At 38.7% G+C, this 23951-nt stretch overlaps 1 protein-coding gene and 1 long non-coding RNA gene across 2 annotated transcripts; both read left to right on the top strand.

Annotated features, from left to right (window-relative positions):
- The first annotated feature begins 9873 nt into the window (after positions 1-9873).
- Positions 9874-23633, top strand: LOC124157089. The gene is made up of 5 exons (XR_006864535.1): positions 9874-10177; positions 20565-20765; positions 20913-21027; positions 21453-21618; positions 22458-23633. It is a non-coding gene; the product is annotated as an uncharacterized LOC124157089 (long non-coding RNA).
- LOC124157088 lies at positions 14920-15933 on the top strand. The gene is made up of 3 exons (XM_046531566.1): positions 14920-15446; positions 15533-15628; positions 15731-15933. The coding sequence occupies exons 1-3, from the start codon at positions 15286-15288 to the stop codon at positions 15786-15788; spliced, it is 315 nt and encodes a 104-aa protein (XP_046387522.1). The 5' UTR covers positions 14920-15285; the 3' UTR covers positions 15789-15933.
- Positions 23634-23951: the final 318 nt, after the last annotated feature.

Raw genomic sequence — 23951 nt, 5'->3', positions numbered from 1 at the left:
TAACAGTCATTGAAGTAAAATGTGAATTTCTAGAGAATTTTCTGGATGTCCTTCTCTTTATATAAACAGCCATTGTTTAAGCATCCATTTTCACGATTTTTAAAGACAGTTTCAGACATTCCACCTCAATTCCAAAAAAGCTTGTCCCGTAGGGTCTCAGATTTTGATGAATTCATGGTTGATAGTTTATAGACGAAGCTGTAGGTCATACTAGTATGATATAGACTACCAGTCAATGTATACACGTCCATAGACTGGTATTAAAAGTAATCGGAAATCCGTACGGGAGAAAAAGTAAACGTTTACATATTTTCAAAAAATATCATTCAGGGGTTGATTTAAATATAATTCTTGTAATTCTAAGGCAACGAATGAGCCTACATTCTAAAAAGTAAATGCGAGGGGAAAATTCTGAGATGGATTATTTTAGAGAAGTTGATTTACAATGTTTTAAACATTTAGATATAACAATAATAGGGAAGTGCACTTTATAAATATTTTACTCAGAGTGACTTCCGAAAGGACTCAGCTGTAAAATGAGCAATAAATAATGGCTCTAAGACAATCTGATAGTTAAATTGTGGGATTTATATGATTTATGGCAAATGTTTTGGAAAAAAATCGATAACGTATTAAAACCACATATGAAAAAATGATCTCAGGGCATTTAGTTTGAGGTTGATGTAGACCCATACAGGTATAAAAATCTGAGTCTCTTAGGGACAAACGTTTGTTGAATTAAGGTGGAGTGACCCATGTTTAATAATCTAACCCCCGAATTTAATTTAATTTTTTGCTCTCTTCTAGGTGCAAGCCATCCCTGGACGTGAGGGGAAGAATGAAAGGTGGAGCAGGAAGAATGAAGAAGAGAAGAAGACGATGGCCTCGCGGGACATCCAATGCTAATTTCTTTTATGTTATTCGGAGAGATTTGACTAGAATATTAATCCACATTTTTGCTTTTTAAATTTCAGAATGAATATTGAAGAATTAGAACACCATTCATCGACTTGAGTGGAAGGCTGGTAAGAGTGCAATTTTCCTCGGACGCTGTGCATTGCCGTATATTTTCATCAAGTTTACATCAGGTAATCTTGAACGTGAAATGGTAAATTGGGCCGACCAGAAACACACCACTGGAGTTATGAGAGACTCCTGGTGGAAAGTGAATTCACCCTCGATTATCAAAGCACGAGCTCTCGGTAACATAAGTACACGAAAGGTAACGGCTCGAAGGAGCAGGTTCAAAAAGGTTTCGAAACAGCGCTGAAACAAAGGTACCAGAAAGTGCACTTTAAAGTTATTTACTACGAATGAGACCACTTCCAGGAGACAAAGAATGCATTCTTAGGCAGGAAATCATCGTAGGTATTTTTGTGTGTCTAGTTTTTTTTAAGGTATTTGGGTGGGTTTTGTACTAACACCATTTATTACAGGATTGAAGAATGAAGAAAGAAGACGTAGCTGAGGCCCCGAAGATTGAAGACATCGCAGGGGGCCTCGAAGAATGAAGAGGGAAGATAATGCGTGTGTGTATCGGGAATGAGTGGACATTGACAATCCCTCGCTTGAACTGAGTGTTTTTTGTACTTAATTGTAACATGTCTGTAACTCTTTCCCTTCCAGCCATGAAGATTGAAGACATCAAATTGAGCTCGAAGAACGGCAAGAATCCGATTGCGTGTGTTTTTTATCTATCGTGTGATTTCGTGTGAAATTTTCTGCGTGTGATTTTTTATATTTGCGTGTGGTGCGAGTATTTTCCGTTGCGTCGCGTTATGGCTTGCATGTTAGTGTAATTTATTTATTTGTTTGTTTGTGCATGCACTAATCTTACCTCTTCACAGATTCAAGCCATCGCTGGACTTCAAGGAAGGAAGAGTGAAGACTTCACGAAGAAGAGGAGATTGAAGACGCAAGTATTCACAGAAGAAAGAAGAGGAGCATCGCAAGAAGACGTGTGCGATATTTGCGGCTTAGTTTTGGGCCCTTCTGGCCAAATGAGTAAAAGTTTGCGTAAGGCTAGGCGTTTCTTCCGTGCGTTAGTTATAGTTTTTTTGTGCCGTGGTTTTGCATTACGGATTCCATTGCGTCATGCAGGAATGTGGCTGTGGCTAGGTAGGAAATTTATGATTTCCTATCGATGTCATTGTCACGTTCTTGTATGCTGCTTTGGAGTGGTGCAAATCCTCGGAAGGGTTATTTATTTGTGTATGCACTAACCCGCTCTCTCCCTAGGTCCGCAAGCCACCGCTGGATGTGAAGAGAAGAATGAAGATTCATCGGAAGAAGAGAAGACAGAAGAGGATAGCATCGCGGGACCAGAAGAAGACGACATCTTAGCTTTGGGCCCTTCTGGCCAATGAACGTAAATTTACGTAAGGCTAGGCGTTTTTTCCGTGCGTTAGTTATAGTTTTTTTTTGCCGTGGTTTTGCATTACGAATTCCATTGCGTCATGCAGAAATGTGGCTATGGCTAGGTAGGAAATTTCCTATCGGTGCCATTGTCACGTTCTTGTATGCTGCTTTGGAGTGGTGCAAATCCTCGGAAGGGTTATTTATTTGTGTATGCACTAACCCGCTCTCTCCCTAGGTCCGCAAGCCACCGCTGGATGTGAAGAGAAGAATGAAGATTCATCGGAAGAAGAGAAGACAGAAGAGGATAGCATCGCGGGACCAGAAGAAGACGACATCTTAGCTTTGGGCCCTTCTGGCCAATGAACGTAAATTTACGTAAGGCTAGGCGTTTTTTCCGTGCGTTAGTTATAGTTTTTTTGTGCCGTGGTTTTGCATTACGAATTCCATTGCGTCATGCAGAAATGTGGCTATGGCTAGGTAGGAAATTTCCTATCGGTGCCATTGTCACGTTCTTGTGTTATGCTTTGGAGTGGTGCAAATCCTCGGAAGGGTTATTTATTTGTGTATGCACTAACCCGCTCTCTCCCTAGGTCCGCAAGACATCGCTGGACATGCTGAGAAAAGGAGAAAGAAGACACATGGAAGAAGATGGGATGGTGCACCTTACCGAGCCGGCTTCTTGCGGCTCTACATGAGTTGCAGCAGATAAGGAGCGGTATGATTTCATAATACTCATTCAAATTTGGTTCATTTCTCCCATATAAAGTTTTAAATTAACGAGTTGCTTGATAATGTTCAATGTTGCATTCATCAACGGAACTCAATTGTGCTTACACTGAACTTCTAATTTGCCCATAATGCCATTAAAGTTAACAAATAAACTTAATATCCTCCTCAACTTAGTCACAGACTACTGTTTGAAAATTGTACTTGGTACTAAGTAACTCTAAGTGATATAATTTCATTGACCTATACTAACTTTGAATTGAATTGAAAAGTCATGAAAAAATATTTCAATTTTACCTATTTAAACAAATATATAGTCTCATTTGATTGGAATTATTTTATAATAATAAGTATTATTAATTTATCGAAAATTATTTTCATTTCCCCTGCATTACGGGACATTTTATTTTCCACTCGAAGTTTTTAAATCCAATTAAAAGGTGAGCCTATTCACTCTGTAACGTCCATGCGCCTTAAAAAAATTTGTTCATTGGTTCGGTCATGAAGCCGATTTTCGAGGACATTGCTTTGTCTCTTAATGAGTGTTCGTTTTTTTCAATTGCAGAGTTCCTTGGATGGTATTGTGTGAGTTGACTACTCGAGGCCTCGATTAAAGCACGTGCAAAGAGATCGGAAGAATACAGCTCGTTGCCGCAGGCAGACGGTAAGATTTCTTTCATTCCTTTTCCTAGTTTTGAGTTCCATTATTAACTGATCACGTACGTACACTATAATTTTTACATTCAGGAACCCTAATGTAAAAAGAAATGATTGCGTGAAAAAATAAATAAATATTTTCACATTTCCTACGCGAAAAGATTTAATTCAACCGCACCCGCGCTTTAATTTTAATAATGATTTCGCGCTTTTTTGTAACACTCACAAAACTTAAATCCCGCACTGAATCTCACGGCATTGATTGGTTGACGACGACAATAGCGTTTGCTTTCACTTTTTTCGATTTGAAACTTCATTTCCATTAAATTTAATAATTCAGGTGAGGGGCAGTAATGGGGATTTTCTTGACTCTATCATAAGGATTTACTTTGCTGTTTAATTTTCTCATTGTGATGTGGTGGTCGAGGTTTCCATAATGGCTTTGCTTTTGGTAACTCAGCGTCCGTCAATTGCGCTCAAGTAATAACTTCCTCGGAGACCCTACCTGAGGGAAACATGAGATTCCGGTCATATTTCCTACCTTTCTGAACTTTTCCGCGAATTATATATTCCGAGTATAAGTGACATATTTCAAAAAAAGTCGCAACAATAATGTTACATAGATTAATTCTATTTTTTGTTTAATTTTGGGTACTTATTTTCCGTTGACGCTTTTTTTCTTGCTATTAAATATTTATTACGCCAATGGTGTCGGAAAAATCAACATATATTTTTCATTTTTTTCGGCTGTTTTGTTTCTGAGTTTATTACTTAGACCTAGGGATCTTTGCGTGATCTTGAGAATTAACTTATATTATTTCTTTCGTATCAGAAGACTAAATTATTAAATTACATCCTACAAGAAATTATTAAAATACATCCTCCTGGATAGATAAAATTATATTAAAAACACACTCAGCTCACTAATGATTTCCGGTAAAATTTTTAATATTGCCTAATCATATCTTTTAAAACTTTTAAGGAATAATGAAAATACATTGAAATATCGCCCATTAGATAAGCGTCAAATAATTTGGAATTACCAACACATGCATTTTTTAATTTTAAAATTTTCCAGAAACTTAAAAAGTAAATATTCTCGAAACGTCTTCCTCGAAATGATATTCCTGAGCTGAGTTAACTTTCTCCCCTTTGTTGGATTATGAGAATTTTTTGTTATATTACTACAGGTCAAGCTTGTGGACAACGATAGTGATTGCTTTTGGAGACTACTGTTCAGGACCACGAAATGGGCACCTGAAGGTTACTGTGCCGACAACTAGAGAATTGAGGATTTTATCATGAAGAAAGGAAGAATGAAGATAGGAAGAAAGAAGATACCAAGCCTGAAGATGGTCGTTTTTTGCATTTTTTGTTGCAATTATTGTAAAGGGTGTTTGTATATTTTTTATTGATGCATGTATTTTATTCCAGCTGTATTTAGGATTTGCGGCAGGAGAGTAGGGATGTTATAATGCGTCTTAGCGTCGATTAGAAAAAATTTAGATTAGGCAGGTATTCGTGTATCGTGGCCACGATTCCGTTTTTAGGCGTTTAATTAATTCAGGCGTATAAAGTAGTATTTAGGTAGGCAGGGCTGTATGAATGGATGAATGTGATTTGATGAATGAGTGAATGGAATGTTATTTTATGAATGAGAGAGTGGAATGTGATTTGATGAATGAGTGAATGGAATGTGATTTTATGAATGAGAGAGTGGAATGTGATTTGATGAATGAGTGATTGGAATGTTAATTTATGAATGAGAGAGTGGAATGTGATTTGATGAATGAGTGATTGGAATGTGATTTTATGAATGAGTGTGTGCTTGTAGTGGTAGTACTAATGGTAGTGTTAGTAGCAATACTGACACTAACTGTCCTTTCCTTTCACTAAAAATCCCTCCCCACCCTCCCTCCCCCTCAAAATCCAAACTGCTCCCTCTACGTGGGGAGGGGGATAAACAGAGGAAAGTCTATACCAATCAATTGTTGATTTTAATGAACCTTTTATGTTATCTCCTGCTTGAATTATAGCGTTGGACTTTCCTCTGGCTAAAGCAGTATGGTATCCTAGTGCAATTTCAAATTCTGTATTTGTGCTTTGTATATAGGAGGTTTGAAGTGATAGAATGTCGCCTAATTTTTGTCTCGTATAATTTTGTACTCTTTATAATGTTTTCATATTTCGTTATTCTTATTATTTTGGTTGAAATATGTTTCATGATGGCAATACTGATTTATTTTTCATGCATTTTTTTATTATCATAGCTGATTTTACCCACAAATTTTTGGTATTGTTTTTTTATTTTCTCATTACTATGTGTTTTTTCCTCATTGCTGTGTTTTTAAGGAATTAAATTAATTTAAAATTTATTTACTGTCTTTATTTATTTTCACAGCTCTTGATAATGTTGTGTTGTGTGATGGTATATTCTTTAAAATTAAATATTTACTTATATTCCCATTTAAGCATATTCTTTGTAAAATACATTTTTGTTCCTCCTTTTCGTTGGTATTGGGGATTTTTTGTAAAATTCAACTGCTAAAATGCTAAAAATGTCAATTCAAATGTCAACATGCTAAAATATGGCAATAAATTTTCTATTACCTTTGTGCATATTATTTTTTGTAAGTATATGTACAATTAGTTTGAATAATTAAAATTTGAAGCACTGCGCTTTTTGAATCCCTTTTTGGTAGGCTTTTCTTCGATGCTGTTATTATGCGCCCAGTCTTTTTATCCTGCCATCCATGTTGATGGCTTCCGCTGAGAATATCAATATTTTGAGATTATTTTTGTCTCATTTACTGGTGAAAAATTCATAATTATATTTTTACTCCTGGTTTTCATTTTATTTACACTAATACTAAATAGTAGAAATTAGAACATTGTTGAACTCACGATGTGGGTCCCTATGTTAAATTTTGCATGGGTTTTGCTTGCTTAAAGATTTCGAGATTGATAAACTTCTGAATACCTAGGTGAAAATGACATAACCGCGGATAAAGGTCTTGAGAAAATGAAAACACTACTTTTCAATCAAAGAAAACTACCGAGGCCCTAATGAGGACACAGGGGTGGTAACCACCGATGTCAAAGGGATGGTATAAGCAGCATGGTTTCTAAGATGTCCAAGTTTCCAATTATGCTCAAGTCAGCATACACCGATATTGTCAACTTGTGATCGCCAGGGTTCATGCGTGCGGCAAATGTTTATGATGTTTATTTTGCACTACCTTGGCAGCCGAACTGACTTACCATAGCGTTTTTGGTTGGAAAAGTTATTGACGAGGTCTGCAGATCAACCAGTTTACCACCAACGGCTATACGGAGGTCATTTGTTATTGACGCATGAGGTGGAGTATCTGGAAAAGCAAGGTGTCAACCCTAGTCTTGGAAGTATGAGTCATTGAAGTAGTATGTAATTAACTTTAGTGAAACTTCTTTCACTTTGACCCCCCAAAACCCCTGATTTTCCAATTACTGTGATCTAAGGAATATTGAATGACTATTTGATATGCAGGTATGGTTTTTTTGCAGCGGTTACATTTCACTTTTCTTACGCGCTGCAGTGCTTTCGCTCCTAATTTGGCATTTGGGATTTTTCATAAAATGTATGTATGAATGAAGGATCTGATTCTTAAATCAATACTCCTTTATCTGAAGGTCATAATTCAAGGTAAAAAAATCACAATTTTTTTCCTCGAATATTAGGAAGAGGATCTTCTAATCGGCTTCGTGTTGTTACCCATCGCGAATTTAAATGGGTTTACTAAAGTCGCCACTCGCGTCGCTGACAGACATATATATCCGAGTTTGACGGGGAAATAAAGATTAATTAGGATCGTCCACTGAAGTTTACATTCATGATGATGTGATTTATCAAATTCAGGCAGAAATCGAGGCATTCCTCTGCATGGACGTCTGTGGTAATAGCGTAAAATAGGCCTCGAAATTTATTTAGAGTGTTGTTGAACCTCGATTTACAAAAAGTGCAACTGCAGAGTGATTTTCTTTTTGAAATGAAGGCACTTAATTTCCATGCGTATTTCTTTGGGGGCTATATATATTTTTTTAATTTATCACTATTCCTCTTGTTATTAGTGCTTTATATTTTTGCTATGTATATGCATGCTGGATGGGATACACATACTCTTATAGGACTTCGTCTATCTATATATGACCCAAGATTAGAAAATTAGCATAGGATTCGATGCGGAGGTTTTTTATGTGCTCATGTATTTGAATTTTCAATTGAGGTATATATGAACTAAAAATCACCGTTTGACGGATTAAAGATACTTTACTTAAGTTTAATCTTCGAGAGCGCTTATTATTCTATTTGAGAATAAAGTAAAAATACAGGCGGAGTATTCTAAGGTAATGTGAGGACTGTAAATAAAGCATTTGTTTCGATGGAAAGGTTCTTTAATTCGCTTTTCAAAATCTTTTTAGCAGAATTTTCCTCACTTTAGCTCTTAATTTGATTGAAGAATAGACATGGTAGTATTCTCGCGTTATAATTCAATACATAGTCATTAATTTCATTAAAATTCAGTTTTTCACTAAAGAAGCAGGATTTTGAGCGTTCAACTTGGTAACCCTGGAGATGAATTATAAGCCATACCAGCGAATGGATTATATTTTGTTGTAATTGAGAGGTCGGGGAGACCAAGTGGACCAGTTGCTATGTCCCCAAAATCATTCATTCAGCTTTATAGGTAGGTCGTAAGGAATACAGGGCCGAAGCATCTCTTCGTATGCCACACACGCGAACTCTAAGGTGATTGGCTCTGGACACACCCGACTTCTCTTTTTCACATGTTTAATTTACGGGCGTGTGTTTTCGTATTGCATATTTATTGCCATTTCCGTAAATATTAAGGAGGAAAAACGTTACTCATGGGCAAGATTAAACTGCGAGCATTGATGAGGCCGATTTACCTTACGATTACTAATATAACGAATCACATAAATGTAACTCATTTCCCCTTTACTTTCATCTATTGAGTACTTAAACCAATTTACCAATCCATTAACAGCTTCGGCCCACGCATTGATATAACCGGCTAAGACATAGCCACCGAGCCACTCTCTAGGTGGCTACGACTAAGCCCCATTTTTTGAAGCGATTCATCGCAGTCTCTTCTTCCTACGCCCATTTCAAGGGCAAATTCCTCACTATTCGGCACAACTGGCGTGAGTGAAAGCGGAGGATCGAGCCACCTGAACCTTGAGTTGTCAATTATTAAATATTGTATGTTTTTTATCCAAAATATGGAGAAAATTATTGAGTGAGGGCTTTCGCTTAAATTTTCTGACATTGCACGAAAATATCGTCGTAAATTTTCTCCAATTATTGATAAAGTAACTTTATTTCGAAGTCTAATAAATACGTGCCCTTTGGCGTTTTCATTTAGTTTTTTAGTTCCGACATTTGGATTGAAAATATTTGTATCAATCGACTCAGGGGCGAATCCAAGATTTCTTTCTGGAGGGGGCGCAAGCAAGGCCGTACCCACGATTTTGTTCTAGGGGGCACAAGGATACCTCGTAATACAAAAAGAACGCATTGATAATGGCACCGTATTAAAAATGTTGCATATTTTTTAAGGGTCCGGGGGGTGCACGTGCCCCTGTGCCCTCCCACCTAGATCCGCCCATGAATCGACTTATTTATGCGCGGGAATTTTCGCGTCGAAATAGCGGTCATGACGAAATTATGGTAATTTGCATGTCAATTTTACATATATATCTGTTATAGCTTTGCGTGCTTCGGAAAATGTAAGGAAGATTTCGTAGCTGGGTCTTTATTCGTGTAGTCATACTGCGACGCATGTGACTGAATTTGTCTGGTCCAAGGCGAATATATAGTTTAAAAATTACCGGTTGTCTTCTTATCTGGCAGCCTTTAGACGCCAAAGAGCTTTGCGTTAAATTTTACCCACACTTTACTCCCTTGAGATTGCAAGGAAACTTCTTACCGTAACCATACGATAATGTTAGGCGAAAACGGGTTGAGGTCATCGCCAAAAATAATGAATTGAGAAAATGCATAATTCCAATTTTATTTGGGAGGAATTGAAAATCAAATTTAGACAAAAATACAGCGATGGAATACTGAATAAGGGCAGTTTACGTCTAATAAGGATGAAAAGTAATGATTTTTAGTATAAAATGAGTAATTTCTCTAGCGAAGTATGATAACTTTTGAATAATACGTTTGTCGCATCGTAAAGAGCATTTAAATATGTAGCATAATAGTTCTCGACGTCTCCGCGAGCATGATTGGCAGATTGGCACTGGGTGAACAAGGTAGCAGCGATAAGTGCTGGTTGTCGTGGTGTCTGCCGGGAAACTTGAGTGAAATGAGACAGGTTTGCATTGTATTGACTGTTCTAGATTTTCAAGACCACCAGCACGACTATACTATGTAAGTTTATCTACTTTTCTCCTTTTTTGTTGGAGTTGAATGTTTATAGCATCATAAGCTTGGACTTTTCCATTAATCTTCGCGCAAATGTTTGTTATTAATTGTTAAGTTTTTCATGATAACCTCACCTGATTTCGATTCAACGTGACTATGATATTCTCACAAAGATTAATCAATAAGAATGTGTGCCTAAATGTACTTCCATTGTGCTATTTTCATGTGCACTGTGTTCACTGGTTCTGAAATGCTTTAATGTCGCCGTCGTTCTCCAAATTATGTTCATTCCGATATGAGATGTGTTATTTAATTACTTATCTTAATGTCGGATGGGTAACTTTAAAGTTGCTTCAGCCATTTTAGACGAGAAAAGACGATAAAAAACAATGCCAGATCTTGACGAGGTACGTTAACGTACCTCGTCAAGGTTTTATTTCAGACGGAGCATGATGTTTGTTTAATGTGGTGGACAATAATGCCGAATGCACTGTGTTAATCAAAAATTCAGTAAAGGGAAGGCTTAGAGGGATATAGTCATAGCGCCTTAGACCCCCAAAAACAAGGTCCCTGTGAGTAGGGTACTGTAGGGTTCTTTTAATTATAAAACACCAACTCCGGGTTCAACAATTTATTGTCACTCCGTTACATCGAGGCTTGACGTCGAGTTGTATACCGCTCCCGTCATGCCGGGCCACGGCCTTTTATGCGAACGGCAGGTGATGACGCACAGGCTCTGCGTTAGTCAGCCGCCTCCGTTAGTCAGCCGCCTCAGTTGACTCTCTCGGCCGGCACCTGGATCCCAACACCCTCCCTTCTCTGCAAGAAAGAAAAGTGTTAGCCTCTTATCTCTCACACATGCATATTGGTTTTCTCACCACCCGCCCGCTTCTTGTCATTATTTCACCCCGATGGAATTCCCCCGCTCCGGACCCGCTGCTCTGCGCCACCGATTTGGCCGCTACGAGGAATGCTCGATTTCTCCGAACAACGCCGCCGTCAACTTCCACATCGTATGACCTCGGCTCGTTGCGTCTATTGACGATTTCCCCGTAGTGTTTCCTATCAGTCACCCAAACTCGGTCTCGTGGTTTCAGCTCGGGCAGCGGTTGAGCTCGATGTCTTCTATTGTACTTCTCGGCAGCCTTTGCTTTCTTTATTCCCATCTTTTCCCGGTGCTCCCTCAGGTTCGGCCACGATGGCTGCAATGAGTATGAAGAAATGGGAAGGTTTGTGCGTAATTTTCTTCCCATTAACAGCTCTGCTGGGCTATATCCGGTTTCCAGGGGTGTTGACCTGTAGACAAGTAATCCTAAATTTGGGTCTTTCTCCTTCAGTAAAATGTTTTTAACTATTTTTACTGCTGACTCTGCTTGGCCATTGCTTCTCGCTAATAATGGACTGCTCGTTATTAGCCGGAATCCGTATTCTTTGGCGAATTCCAACATTTCTCCTCTAAACTGTGGCCCATTATCGGATCTAACAACTTCTGGGATCCCAAACCTAGCGAAAATCGCTTTGATTTTTCCGATGACTGCTGCTGCGGTAGTGCTTGTTAACCTCGCCACCTCCGGATATCTGGAAAAATAATCTACAACAACTAAAAAGCTCTGATTGCGGACGGTTAAGATATCCATTCCTACCATCATCCAGGGTCTTTCCGGAACTGCAGTTGGCATCAGGGGTTCAACGGGCTGTGGACGCCTCTCCAGACATTCTTTGCATTTTTCAACTGCATTTTGTATGTCTGCCGATATTCCTGGCCACCAAATTGCATCTCGTGCTCTTTCCCTACATTTCCCTATTCCTAGATGACCTTTATGTAACCTATCGAGCATCTCCTTCCTTAACTCCTTCGGAATAACAACTCTGTGTCCATGCATAAGCAATCCTTCTCCCTCATTGAGATATCCTCTTTCTTCATAATATCTCCGCAGCGGCAGCTCAAGGTCTTCTTTGTGCGCAGGCCAGCCATTACGAACGTATTGCTTTATCTCTTTTAAGACGTCGTCTCTTTCTTGCTTTTCTCTGACTTCTTCCAGCCTGGTGTCTGACATTGGTAGAGCCTTTATTACTTCTTTCACCATCGCTTCATCCTTTTTTCCTAGTCCATTGAATAACGCAGGGAATGTTTTCTCCGGTGCCCCGTTACGTAAGGAAGTCACCACGACCCATTTTAATATTCCTAACTTCTGAATAGCTGGCCTCCCTAGCAATACCTCTCTGCCCCCGGGAGTTACGTAAATTGTTTCATCACACAATTTTTCCTTCCACTGCAGCTTAGCCTCGAAACTTCCCTTCGCACAAAAGTTCGTCCCTCCTATGCCTGCCAGTCGTTTAGACGTAGGGGTTAATTTAATTCCTTGCAATTTATCTTCAACCACTCAGTTGACTCTCTCGGCCGGCACCTGGATCCCAACAGGTACTCAGGGGTTCAACCCCCCCGAAATGTTTGGGAATACCATCATAACCTTTTCTTGATGGGACCACAAATTAGAAAATGCTACTTCCCTCATGAACGCCAAAACATTTTTGCATTGCCAGTATGTAGCTTTCACTATGCAAGGATCCTCGCTGGTACCTGTTTTCCTAACACGGGCTGGGGCCCATTGCGGTGCCAAACTTTTTTCTGGCACCAGGCTGAGATTTTCTCCTCCTTTTCCTGCTTGAGCACCCCTTAACACAATGCGAGTGCAGTCAACTATTTGTTTATGCAATGGCTTTCCTAAAAAACATGTTTTAGAAGCATCGATTTTAGTTTCATCGGAAATGAATTCTGTAAGTTTTTGCTATGTATTGATAGCGTTCAAATGAAATTCTATCAATAATATTAAGCTCTCTACAACAATTAGTTAGGATATTCTTTTCCACACAAACTGCTTTTAAAATAATGATAGAACTCCACTTACAATTTGTAGTTGTAGAACTACACGTAAAGAATGTCCAATTTGCCAACTGCCCAATAAGTTCTAAATTTGTTATTCCACTACACCAACCAGCATTTGACTGCGGACCCCTGATGTGAATGGGGCACACACTGTGAAGAAAGGTCAGGATAATCCTCTCCTGCAAACAGAGAAAGGGTATGTATCTAAGGCATCCCGAAACAAACTCCTTCATTATGCATTATACCTTATATCCTGCTTGGGGCTAGCTTAGCTGCATCGCTTATGTAACACATCGTTTGATTGTTTGACCAGAAAAATTGGTTGTTGATTGATTCAAAAATTGATTATAATGTCTTTTATTTCGCTTGTATTGGAAAATGTACGCCTTGTTTAAAGTTCACCAGTAGCCAAAAGTGTACCCCATTCAAAGGAACCACCCAAAAATGTGCTCATTCCTCCCCCTCCTGCTATCTTTTCTTGACTAGTCTTGCTTGATACCTAGATAGATATTGCAGGTTCAAACTACCCATCAAAAAGAACTAGACTAAATGTTTTCTGGCTCTAGCTTTTTGTGCAGTGCCAGACACTAAAAATCTGGAAACTTTATTTTTCTTTAAGAATGGAATGCTTGATGTGGAATCCTTAATGATTCCAAAGATCGCATTCTCATATGGCATTCCATTCCTCTGCAGAGCATCCCATATCCAAATAACTGCTAGCCAATTATTTTGAAGGGGGAGGGAATATCATACCAGAGTAGTATGTAGATAATATGAGTAGTGCACGAGGAAGGGATCACCCTTTCTTGCGCACTACTCATCAACCTCCCACAGTTAATGTAATGCTTCATTTGAGTCTTTCTTTAGCATACAAATCAACGTAGGTTTTGGCCCATGATGCCTTTTTCCATTACAATTATCATGTTGTCAAATTATGTTGATACTTCATTTTTTTTATCATCTTAGCCGTTTTAAAATAGATAGTACTAGTAATATGTCATTGCATAATCATAATAAGTCATCAATTCAAAGATTGGTAAAATCCAGCCAGTTGATATTTTTGATTTACGTCATTCTTTATAAAGCAATTGGTGTTAAAAGCTTGAGCACGACCCTTTCCCGATCCATTCCTCGACCAGGGGCTCATCTGGAGACAACCGTCAGTGCTTGAGGTTCCTCTGTAAGATTTCTCCAGTTGTGGTACATGTTTTGCTTTACTAATGCAGAAACTTTGCGATTAATAAATTTGGTAGCGTAATCCTGACAGTGAAGCTATTAATAATGTCATTTGATCGAGGTTCTGCAATGAACAATAGTGATTTTATTAAAAGGTGATCAGATTTTAGCCAAGTGCATCTGAAATATTGGCAATTCCAAAGCTATGCATGGGAATTGGGGATATCAAGAGGTGCCTTTTACTCCCATGAGCAAAAGAAACAAACAGGACAGGTACGGTCAGTAACAAAGGAGAAAATGAGACTTATTGATATTACATATTTCATTTCGATATATCTTCATTAGGAAAAGTTACTTATCAAATTATTCATATTCATATAGAGAACATTGCTGTTTTAGCAATCTGTTAAAACTTTTATCCCCGTAACTATGTAAATAAGTCTGAAAAAGGCATCTATCGAATGATCACCTGGATAGATTATAACTTCGACTCTAATTATTCGATCCGCTTGATTTGCTCGGCGATTCGCACATGGTGCGGTTGGGGGCACACCTGGGGTGGGAGTGGGAGGGAGGTAGGTACATTCTAACAGCCTGATGGAAATACGTACCGGTTAATGGTGTTTGTTAATTTTCGTGACATATATCCACAATACTTTTTTCCACAAGTTCACCCCGCCCGGATAAGAATGTGCGTCTCTGGCCACAAGGTGGTTGAGCTGACGAAGGCGGTAGATTTTCATGGATTTTTTTTGAGGCCCCTGATCGTCCTTATTGGCTCGAACGATCTCCGCAATGTAAGTTTGCTGTGACGATGAACATTGACAATTTTAGGTGGTGCATTGTTTACCTGGCAATAAAAAATTTCATCCTTTTCTTCCCTAATTCCAGAATTGCGAATATCATTCCCTCCGAGGTGCCCTCCATCGGCTGATAATGCGGCTCCTGGCGCCGGGAGTCACATTCCTCACCATCCCTCCCACGCCAGCCATGTGGGGTGATGTCATTTATCGCAGACATGTTTTGGCACTGGGGGGATAGTTGAGGAGATATGAGCGATGTAAGATATTCCGTATTCCTTATGCTTTTGCACTCTACCAGTCGTGACCTATTCATCGGATTAGTGACTTCTTTCGCAGGGAGGGTGAGAGTAATTGATATCACCACTCCCTTCCTTCGCCACGGTGGGGTGGACGACACCTGCTTCGAGAAGTGAGTATCATACGCTGCTATGTAACTGTAATTCCATATAAAGTCGTTCTCATTATAATGTGAATCCTTCCCGCTCTTCAATGCAGGTGGATGGGGATGGGGTGTCGTCGCCATTCCGAAGGCATACACTTGAATGCCAAAGGAATGGGGGTGCCGATGGAGTGTCTGGATAGGCGTGTGTGGTAAGGAGTATTTGTTACAGTGAATTTAAAATGATTTGAAATCATTAAGAAATACCAAACCAGTGAACAAGCTGAAAAAAGTCTTGAACGTTTCCACAACAGGGACTCGATCTATCAATCATCACTGTCACAGCAGCTACTGGGCCACTGCAACTGCTGACATTGGCAGCCTTATAATATCTAAAATACTAAACAACATTGAAAACTCGGGCAAGTACGCAGCAAATGCACGTGACATAATCGTTAAACCCAGCATAAGTCGAAACAATGATAAATTATGCGATTTATTTTTCCCTTTGAGCGCATATATCTTCATGCCCAAACAAAATATTTAACATTCCTAGCCAATGACAAAAAAAGTAGTAAGGGAACCTAAATTTCCTCTAGGAGGAATTGTGGTGCCACAAATTTTGTCCTAAATCTTTTGAAGGGGACTGTAACTCATTCAAGATCATCCTTGGCCCTTCTTGCCTTCCACCTTTGATACACTTGTTTTCATTCGACCGTCATGACTCATACATAATGTGGCCAACTAAGTTGTCCTGTGTTCTCCTTAAGGCTTTCAGAAGACTACTCCTGTCCCCCACTCTTATTAGTCTTTCGTCATTGCTCACTCGGTCGGCCTGTTTCATCTTCATCACTCTACGGCACCACGGGTGAAATGCTTCAACTCTTGAGTTATCTTTCCCTGCCAACATCCAAGTCTTGCCTCCATTGAGAAACATGCTCCATATGTAGCTTATGATGAATTGTTTCCTTACCTCTATGCTTGTACTCTCAGCTGTAATTAGATTCTTCTTTTTGTAGAAAACCCTCTTTGCCTGCGATATTTTTAATGACCATTTCTTTTTTGCTTTTTCCATCATTGGTAATTTGGTTTCCCAGGTAAGAAAACTCTTGAAGCTTATGCTTTCTATGTTAATGTTCATCCTAACCTCCTTTCTTTCTTGCATAATAATATCTTACTCTTCGTTTTGCAGATTTTCAGCTTATATCTGGCCATGAGGTGGCATTCTCACATAAACGCCATAGCGAGGTGTTGGAGGAGATAGCTGTGGCTATGGCTGCAGTGAATAGTGCACATAAGGCCACTGATAAAGATCATTGGCCCTAAGCACATGTGCCATGACAAAAGAGCAAAGAAAGTCTGCTTGTCATGGAGTTTGCAGTTGGCCTTTTTTTTATGTAAGTTCATTCATAGTGATAATAAGTGATTGTCCTTTCCATGTTTTTCAGAGTCTTCTTCAAATCATTCTCATTGTCTGAGCTTAGTGGGCCCTTTTCGCTCCGTAGCATTAAGGTGTTTTTCCCCGTCCCTCCCTTCCGCTTCTATCCTTTCCCAGAGGCGTCGGCGGGCTCCAATCGTGACGGCACCTCTCTCCTTTTTCCTTCCTCTCCAGCCCCTCCCCGGGTGATCGGGCGTATAAGCCTCGGGCTTGGTTCCCGGCCCCGGAGTGTTGTATCCTCGAAGGGCTCCCCTGAGCCCTCATACTCTGTCTCAGCGATCACGATTTACCAATTCGATCGATGGATTTTTCTTCCTCATAGGAAAATCCACTAGGATTGGTATCATATTAATTGCGTTTTGCTTGGTTTCGCTGTTAGTAGGGCACGCCTATGTGATGGTGCGGGATTCCTCGTCACTTCCCTTCCTTCCCTATCCCCTCCCTGGAGGCATTGTCGGGCTCTCATCGTGGCGGCACCTCCTTCCTTGCTCCTACCCGTCCTTCCCCTTCTGGGTGCAGAGGAGAAAAGCTAGTGCTTAAAGTCCCTGCCCCAGGAGTGTATCCTCGCGAACCCGCCCTAGGGTATTGTTTCCACTTTCTCAGCGATTACACTTCCTGACTTCCTCTTGATGGAGAGAGACTAGAGAGTGGCCAATTGCACTTTCTATTTGTTTCGAGTCACGACTGAAAAGAAATAATTAAATCTTTTAACTGAAGTAGGCATGCACAAGAACTTGCACGAATACCTAGTTTACACCAACAGTGCCACATTGCTTCATAAAAAAAGTATTGCTCATATTTTGCTCTGCAGTGCAATGGTGATTTAATTGATTTGTTTGCAAGGTTTCGGAACACAGTGGTAATACCAAGGTTTTACAAATATTAATACAATTTGCGACTGTACAAGAGATTTACAATTTGTGTAGAAGCGATTGTGCTGTCTGGGCTGTGACCCTCTGCAGTAGAATAACAAACTTTTTCTCATACAAAATTAAGAAATAGTCTAAGTTTCAATTGAAAATGTGTTTTATTACTCTTACCTATTTTTACTGTCCATTCCACAATTTATCTAGCCCAGTAATCCAAGAATTTGACCCTGAAAAAATAACATTTCGTTTAAAAAAAAGTGCTCGCTGTGGAAAACAGCATCATATCAGTCCCAGACAGTCCCTATCATCTATAATCTTGACAGGCAATGAGCTATTACTTAGTCATGTGTAAATCATTAAAAAAATATCGTGATTCCACTGAATAAATTAAATACTGATTCTTCTAAATGCACTAAATAACTCAGATCTCCAGCAATGCAACATATCACTAAAACAAGGGCACTTCCTTCAAACCTTTATTCACTTTCTCTTTCCTTGTTTCTTGCCTCACCAAGGCAGTTGATTACAAAATTGAGTGTATATAATTAACATCCTGCATGATAAAATTGAAATTCACTACTAGAAATTCTACCTCAACTTGTGGCAAAGGAAAGGTAGCTAAGACTCTTGTGAGTTAGCTAAGTCCACTAAGTATCATAGGCATAATTTGCTTGTCAGTTTTGGGTATTGACTGAATTTGGATCATTGTTCACCAAGTCAAACATGAGTTGACCCTTGACCTCTAGGATAATGGTAATAAATGTTTGCCTCCTCAATTGAATGAGATAATTGGAAGCATTTTTCAAAAATAGGGAATACATTGTTAACCCTGCAACCGTACACCTCCATTTCTGTTACACTAACCGTACACTGGGGTACTGAGTGCCCCTAAGAGTTAAAAAACATTCAAAATGCAAAAACTTATTTTTATTCTAAAAAACATTGAAAACGCTGTATTTGGGCCTCAAATTATTGCAAAAAAACATATATTTAATTACTTGTTTTAATATTTTAATAAATATAATAAGAGAATTGAGAAACCTTACATTTTCTATACAAGTCTTTTAAAGGTGCAGTTTTTTAGTTCTTTCAACTCTTTCAGCAGGATTTGTAGCCCAACGGTACTTATTTTTACCCCTGAGGACACTCTTTTTTAACTGAATAACATTTTCGGGGACCGTTTTTTCAACTGCATTTTGTTTCTGATTCTTCATATTCATCTTCCAGGTGTTTTGGTTCAATTTGCAAGTCTTGTGCGTCTTCATTTCATCTAGGTCGTTTTCATGCATGTGTTGTTTGTCCTTCCTCCCCTTCAAAATCACTTTCACCAAGAACAAACTCATCTTCAGATGCGTCGGGTGAATAAAAGTCTGACGTAACATCATCTTCCAAAATGTCGTATTCATCTTCACTTTCTGACTTATCATCAAAATTCTCAGGCTCAGAGGAACGAGCTAACTCACTTAAAATGTCCTTCTCTGTTCGTAGCCTATCCATGACTAATTATCCCTAGACTATCCCTCGTTAAGCGATCCCTCCAACACCGCCTTTGCTCCTCGCTCAATTCATTACCAGATAATATTGACCCGTTTTTTCTGCCCTTAAACTCATTTATCAAACTTGCCATGTCCCATTCCTTGGCTAATAAATAAACCTCCCTCTCCACCTCCCTTTCCTCGTGCCTTCTATTTTGTTCTTTACTATCTTAAGCCACTGCTCTCTGTTCAAATTTTTTATGTTAAAATTTTATGTTTGTTACTGCGTCACTATAAATTGGCAGAAATGCTGTATGTGAGCAACTCCTTAAATAAATAAATTTAAAAAAATAAATACAGTGTAAAAATACTTCGGTAAAATCCAAAAAAATCTACGAAAACGAAATATACACACTTGAATAAAAACTCACACTAACCGTACACTGGGGTACTCAGTGCCCCAAAAACGTTCCAGAAAAGAAATACGATGTGCCATGGTCAAGTAAAAGTCACGGAAGCCGGCTGCAGCCAGTGTTGCCAAATAAAATTTACGGCAAAGTTAAAATTCCCAGGTGCACTGAGTGCCCCGGTGTACGGTTCCAGGGTTAAATGGGTATTTTTGAAGTAACAAATTTTCGCAAATATCTATGTATGAAATTTTGGATGGCACAGGTGTAATTAGGTTAAGCCTAACTTTGTGGAAGTATGTGATATCCATAATTAAAATACATGATTTGGTTTCAGTTGAAAATAATTTTATCCAATCACCAACCTGGGTTTGAAGACCTAGTGGCAATGTCTGAAGTTGATGGGATTTATACTGTTGAAGATTGGAATGGTGAAAATGATGAAGGTGCATTTGGGTGGAAAATATGTAGCATGAATTTAAGGTGTGTCATCGGTATATCTTAGTTTTTCAACCTTTCCTTTTGTCATTTAGTAATGGCAGGCAAATCCATGTCAGTGAAATGTAAAATATGAAAAGGGCTTCTAATTTAAGGTTCAAGAATTTGTCATTCCTAGATCGGAGACCACTCCAGCTAATTTTGAATGTGAATGTTATTACTGTCCATCAATGAATATCCAGCTATTATCTTTTGATGTTAATTTAGCATTAAAGGTGATACACTGAATATCCTATCTTGTAGTTTTTATTAATACTTGACAATTCTTTCTTTAGATAACCAGTTCCTGGTCATCAGGAAGGAGATGATGTGAAGAGTAAGATGGTCACAGTAGCTCATCTTTAATGTGGAATAATTCTCTTCCTTTGACTCTGTTAAGTTTAAGCAATCGTACATTTTTAAGTACATTTTATTTTCTGTGAAACGAGTGATTTTGGATGCCATTAGTCCATTATTTACAGGAAACATGGGGCACATCTGGTGGCACCCTCCTTCTACTGGAGACATATGGGGAGAGGAAGTGAGTCTTCTCACATAAACGCCACAGCAAGCCATGGGATGAGATTTCTGTGGCTATGTGGCAGTGAATAGTGCGTCAAGACACTGATCGTCAGTGCCAGACGAAGATCAGAAGCCTCAAGGGTACAAACCATGAAACAAGGGTAAAGAGAGCCAAGCCTGCTTACCATTTAACTTGCCATTGACCTTATTTTGATGTGGGTTCATTGGCAGTGATAGTAAGTGACATTGTATCACACGTGACGTGAGTGATGGGCTTTCTAATTCTTAAGTGCTGTTTTCCCTTCCAGAAAATGGGAAGCATCTTCGGAGGGAAGGCATGGGTGGAGGTTCCTGCCATAGCCACCAGTGATAGATCAGTGCCTCCAACCTCTGTACTAAAACATACTCTATCTTCTAGTTATGGTAATAATATTATTTCACTTGTTTAGAAATTTATTCCACGTTGCAATTATTGCAGCATTGCCGAGGGTGGGGGTGTGGGCATGCTATGAATCATGCCCATGCATCATTCAATCAATGACACTCTGGAGTGCCCTGTTTTTGTATGAAAATAGTGATTCTGAAAGGGAATTCTTTATTCCGATTCTGAATGTCACCTTCTAGAAATATTAAGTATGTTAAATGTTCCAGATGCCAGTTTTGCAGTAGCCAAAGCACACTCGCTGTGTACCTACGGAATCATAATTACACATACTTCACTCAAAACAAACACTGGAATTTATCAAAATTTATAATGATTTATGACATGATTGGTTAGCTATATCACACTTAATTAATGAATTCAGCATTACAATAGAAAATGAATAGAACTTGTTCTCTTATTCCAGCTTTCAATGTTGCCTCCAGGATCACATCAAGACATTCCGAATCCCATTGAGGCTTCGGCACTTCAAAGTGTTCAAGTATTTTGGATATATATAGCTTCAAGGCCATGAACTGGGATGCATGATTGAGAACGCAGCCCAGTGCAGTCAAGACAAATGTTCTGTTTAGGTATTCAACTTTATTTCTATAGTGTATTATTTGTAAAATTCACAGATGCTCATGAATACTTTTGTAACACCAATGAAATATTATGCTCTACTGGTGCAAGATAATCAACGTTTGATAAAATTCACTTGTCATACAGGAATAATAATATCCACTATCATAAATAATATCAATTTTTATATCTTGATAAAATTTTCATGTCCTTGATGATGAGTGAACAAATTGAAACAAACGACTTTCGTACTGCATAATTACTCCTTAACAAATGGCGACAGGCAGATGTCCTGAGATTTAAGGTTAACTAACATTGAATGCTCATATGTCATGAATGCATTAGGTTAAAATATGCCATTCAGTAAGTTTTTCTAGACAAGGCTTATGTCCATTATATGGAAAAATTTTCCAGACAGGATGTTCCCATTTGTATAATATGAATATCAGTGGTGTAACTATGCGGGGGATGAGGGGATAGATCCCCCCAAAGCCTCAAAGAAATAAAAAAATATTATAAACTATTGTCTGGTTTTGATATAGAGTGACTGCGTATGCTCAATATTAAATATTAAGTGCCAAAATGATGGAAAATGTATTTCCAGGTATGTCATTTTTCAAAAATTTTCCGGACTGGTGGTGGTAGATGGGTAACTACCCCCATTGCCTGGGGGGGTAGTACCCTTATACCTCCACCATCCACCCCCTGAAGCTTATTCCTGGTTACACCACTGGTGAATATCATGTCTACTCTTGGTGATTTAATTTTAGATGAGTTGTGGGTTCTTGGAGTTACTTCCAATTAGAACTATATTGGGAAATTATTTTATTTTGGCCTTTTGTCTTCGTAGGCTTTATCAACCGATACAGTGGAGCTGAGAGCTGGTCAATAATGAGCTGCGCAATCAATATAGCTGCTGCTAAGCTTTGCAAATGAATGTGCTCAAATGAATATCGAAGTCAATGTGAATTCCGAGAGAATGTTATCTAGTCTTTTCCACCACATATTTCACATTTGACAGATTAGAAAATTGCCCCGATACATCATGTTCATCTGGGATTGTATTCTTGCTTTTACTTCCACAGGAGTAAACTCCTTTTTTCTTCATTCTCAGTAGCATTTAGAGGCATTTGATGAGGAAATATTTTTATCATTTGTAATTAAACAGAGGATTTTATCATTTATTATTTTACACATATTGGCTGCACAGGCTGCTTCTTTGTCATTAACGTTTTTTAGAATGAAGCCATGATTTTGAACAGTTGCATATTGGTGTCGTCGATTCTGCATTAAAAAGGGTGAAATTAAATGCTGTCTATGTGGTGAGTTTGTCAAATTTGAAGTACATAATTTATATTCAGCTTGTCAAGTTGGTGGGGAGAACTTGTACTTTATTTTAAGAATTTGCATGTCAAGAATGGTAGTTAAACACGGTTGTTTCCTGAAACTGTTCTTTATATTGAGAAAAATTTGCGTTTAATTTTTTACTTTTACCATGGCAATAAAAATTGAGATTTACGGCAACAATTCCTACTATCCTACAGAACATCAGTTAGGCAACTCAGCTATACCTTCAAGTATTGCGGGAAAGTATATAATTTTAGGATCATCATAAAACCATATCGGGCGTCCGTACTAGGGGTGCGTTCCGAATCAAGCATTGATGCGCATCGATGCGGCCCCGGATCGAGCATTTTTCGAGGTTACGGAAGTATCAACTCGCATCGGCTCGCATCAGAAATTCTTGGTGCGGTTGTTGCGAGAGTGGGAAAAGGCATCAGTTCAGTTTAAAGATGGAGACGGTGTACATCAAAATTGAAGGGCGAGATGACATCGAGGAATTTATTCTCTCGCCTGAGGACAGCCAACGTGCTAGAAATGGTAAGTGAAGCGTAATAAAGTATTTATTGATAGCATTTATACAATGATTACGATTTATTTATTTTTTTAACTTATATAGTATTCTCGTTAAATATCATCCTTAGTGTTATGATTCCGTTGATTGTGGTAATTGTAGTTTAAAACGAGTTACTGTGTAGCGTAATTTATTCTTTAGTGTTAATTTTGTTTGCCCATGCTTTTTTATACATATAATGAATAATATTTTTGACTCGCAATGTGGTCAGTCACATGGTGACAGAGGAATAAATTCAGTTGAAAGATTATTGTCAGACGTGTTGCGACTGAGGTAACTGGTGGGCCCTTGCACCACCCAATGGTAAGCAGACTATAGAGGAAATGAGCGATGGCAATCACGTACATTGAGCAGTAGAGAGGATAAAAGATAATGTTGAATATCTCAAAAAGCATCATCATATCATCATTATGGTCATTTTGTTAGAGG

This window comes from Ischnura elegans, chromosome 4 (genome assembly GCF_921293095.1).
Source record: "Ischnura elegans chromosome 4, ioIscEleg1.1, whole genome shotgun sequence".
NCBI classification, from domain to species: Eukaryota; Metazoa; Arthropoda; class Insecta; order Odonata; family Coenagrionidae; genus Ischnura; species Ischnura elegans.
Note: the sequence above shows the minus strand (reverse complement) of the source record. Positions and strands in the feature narration are given on the sequence as shown.

Coding starts and splice junctions, on each gene's coding strand:
- LOC124157088 (XM_046531566.1), top strand. CDS start 15,286: ATGAGCGATGTAAGATATTCCGTATTCCTTATGCTTTTGCACTCTACC. Junction 15,447..15,532: donor GACGACACCTGCTTCGAGAA/GTGAGTATCATA, acceptor TCTTCAATGCAG/GTGGATGGGGATGGGGTGTC. Junction 15,629..15,730: donor TGTCTGGATAGGCGTGTGTG/GTAAGGAGTATT, acceptor TTTCCACAACAG/GGACTCGATCTATCAATCAT.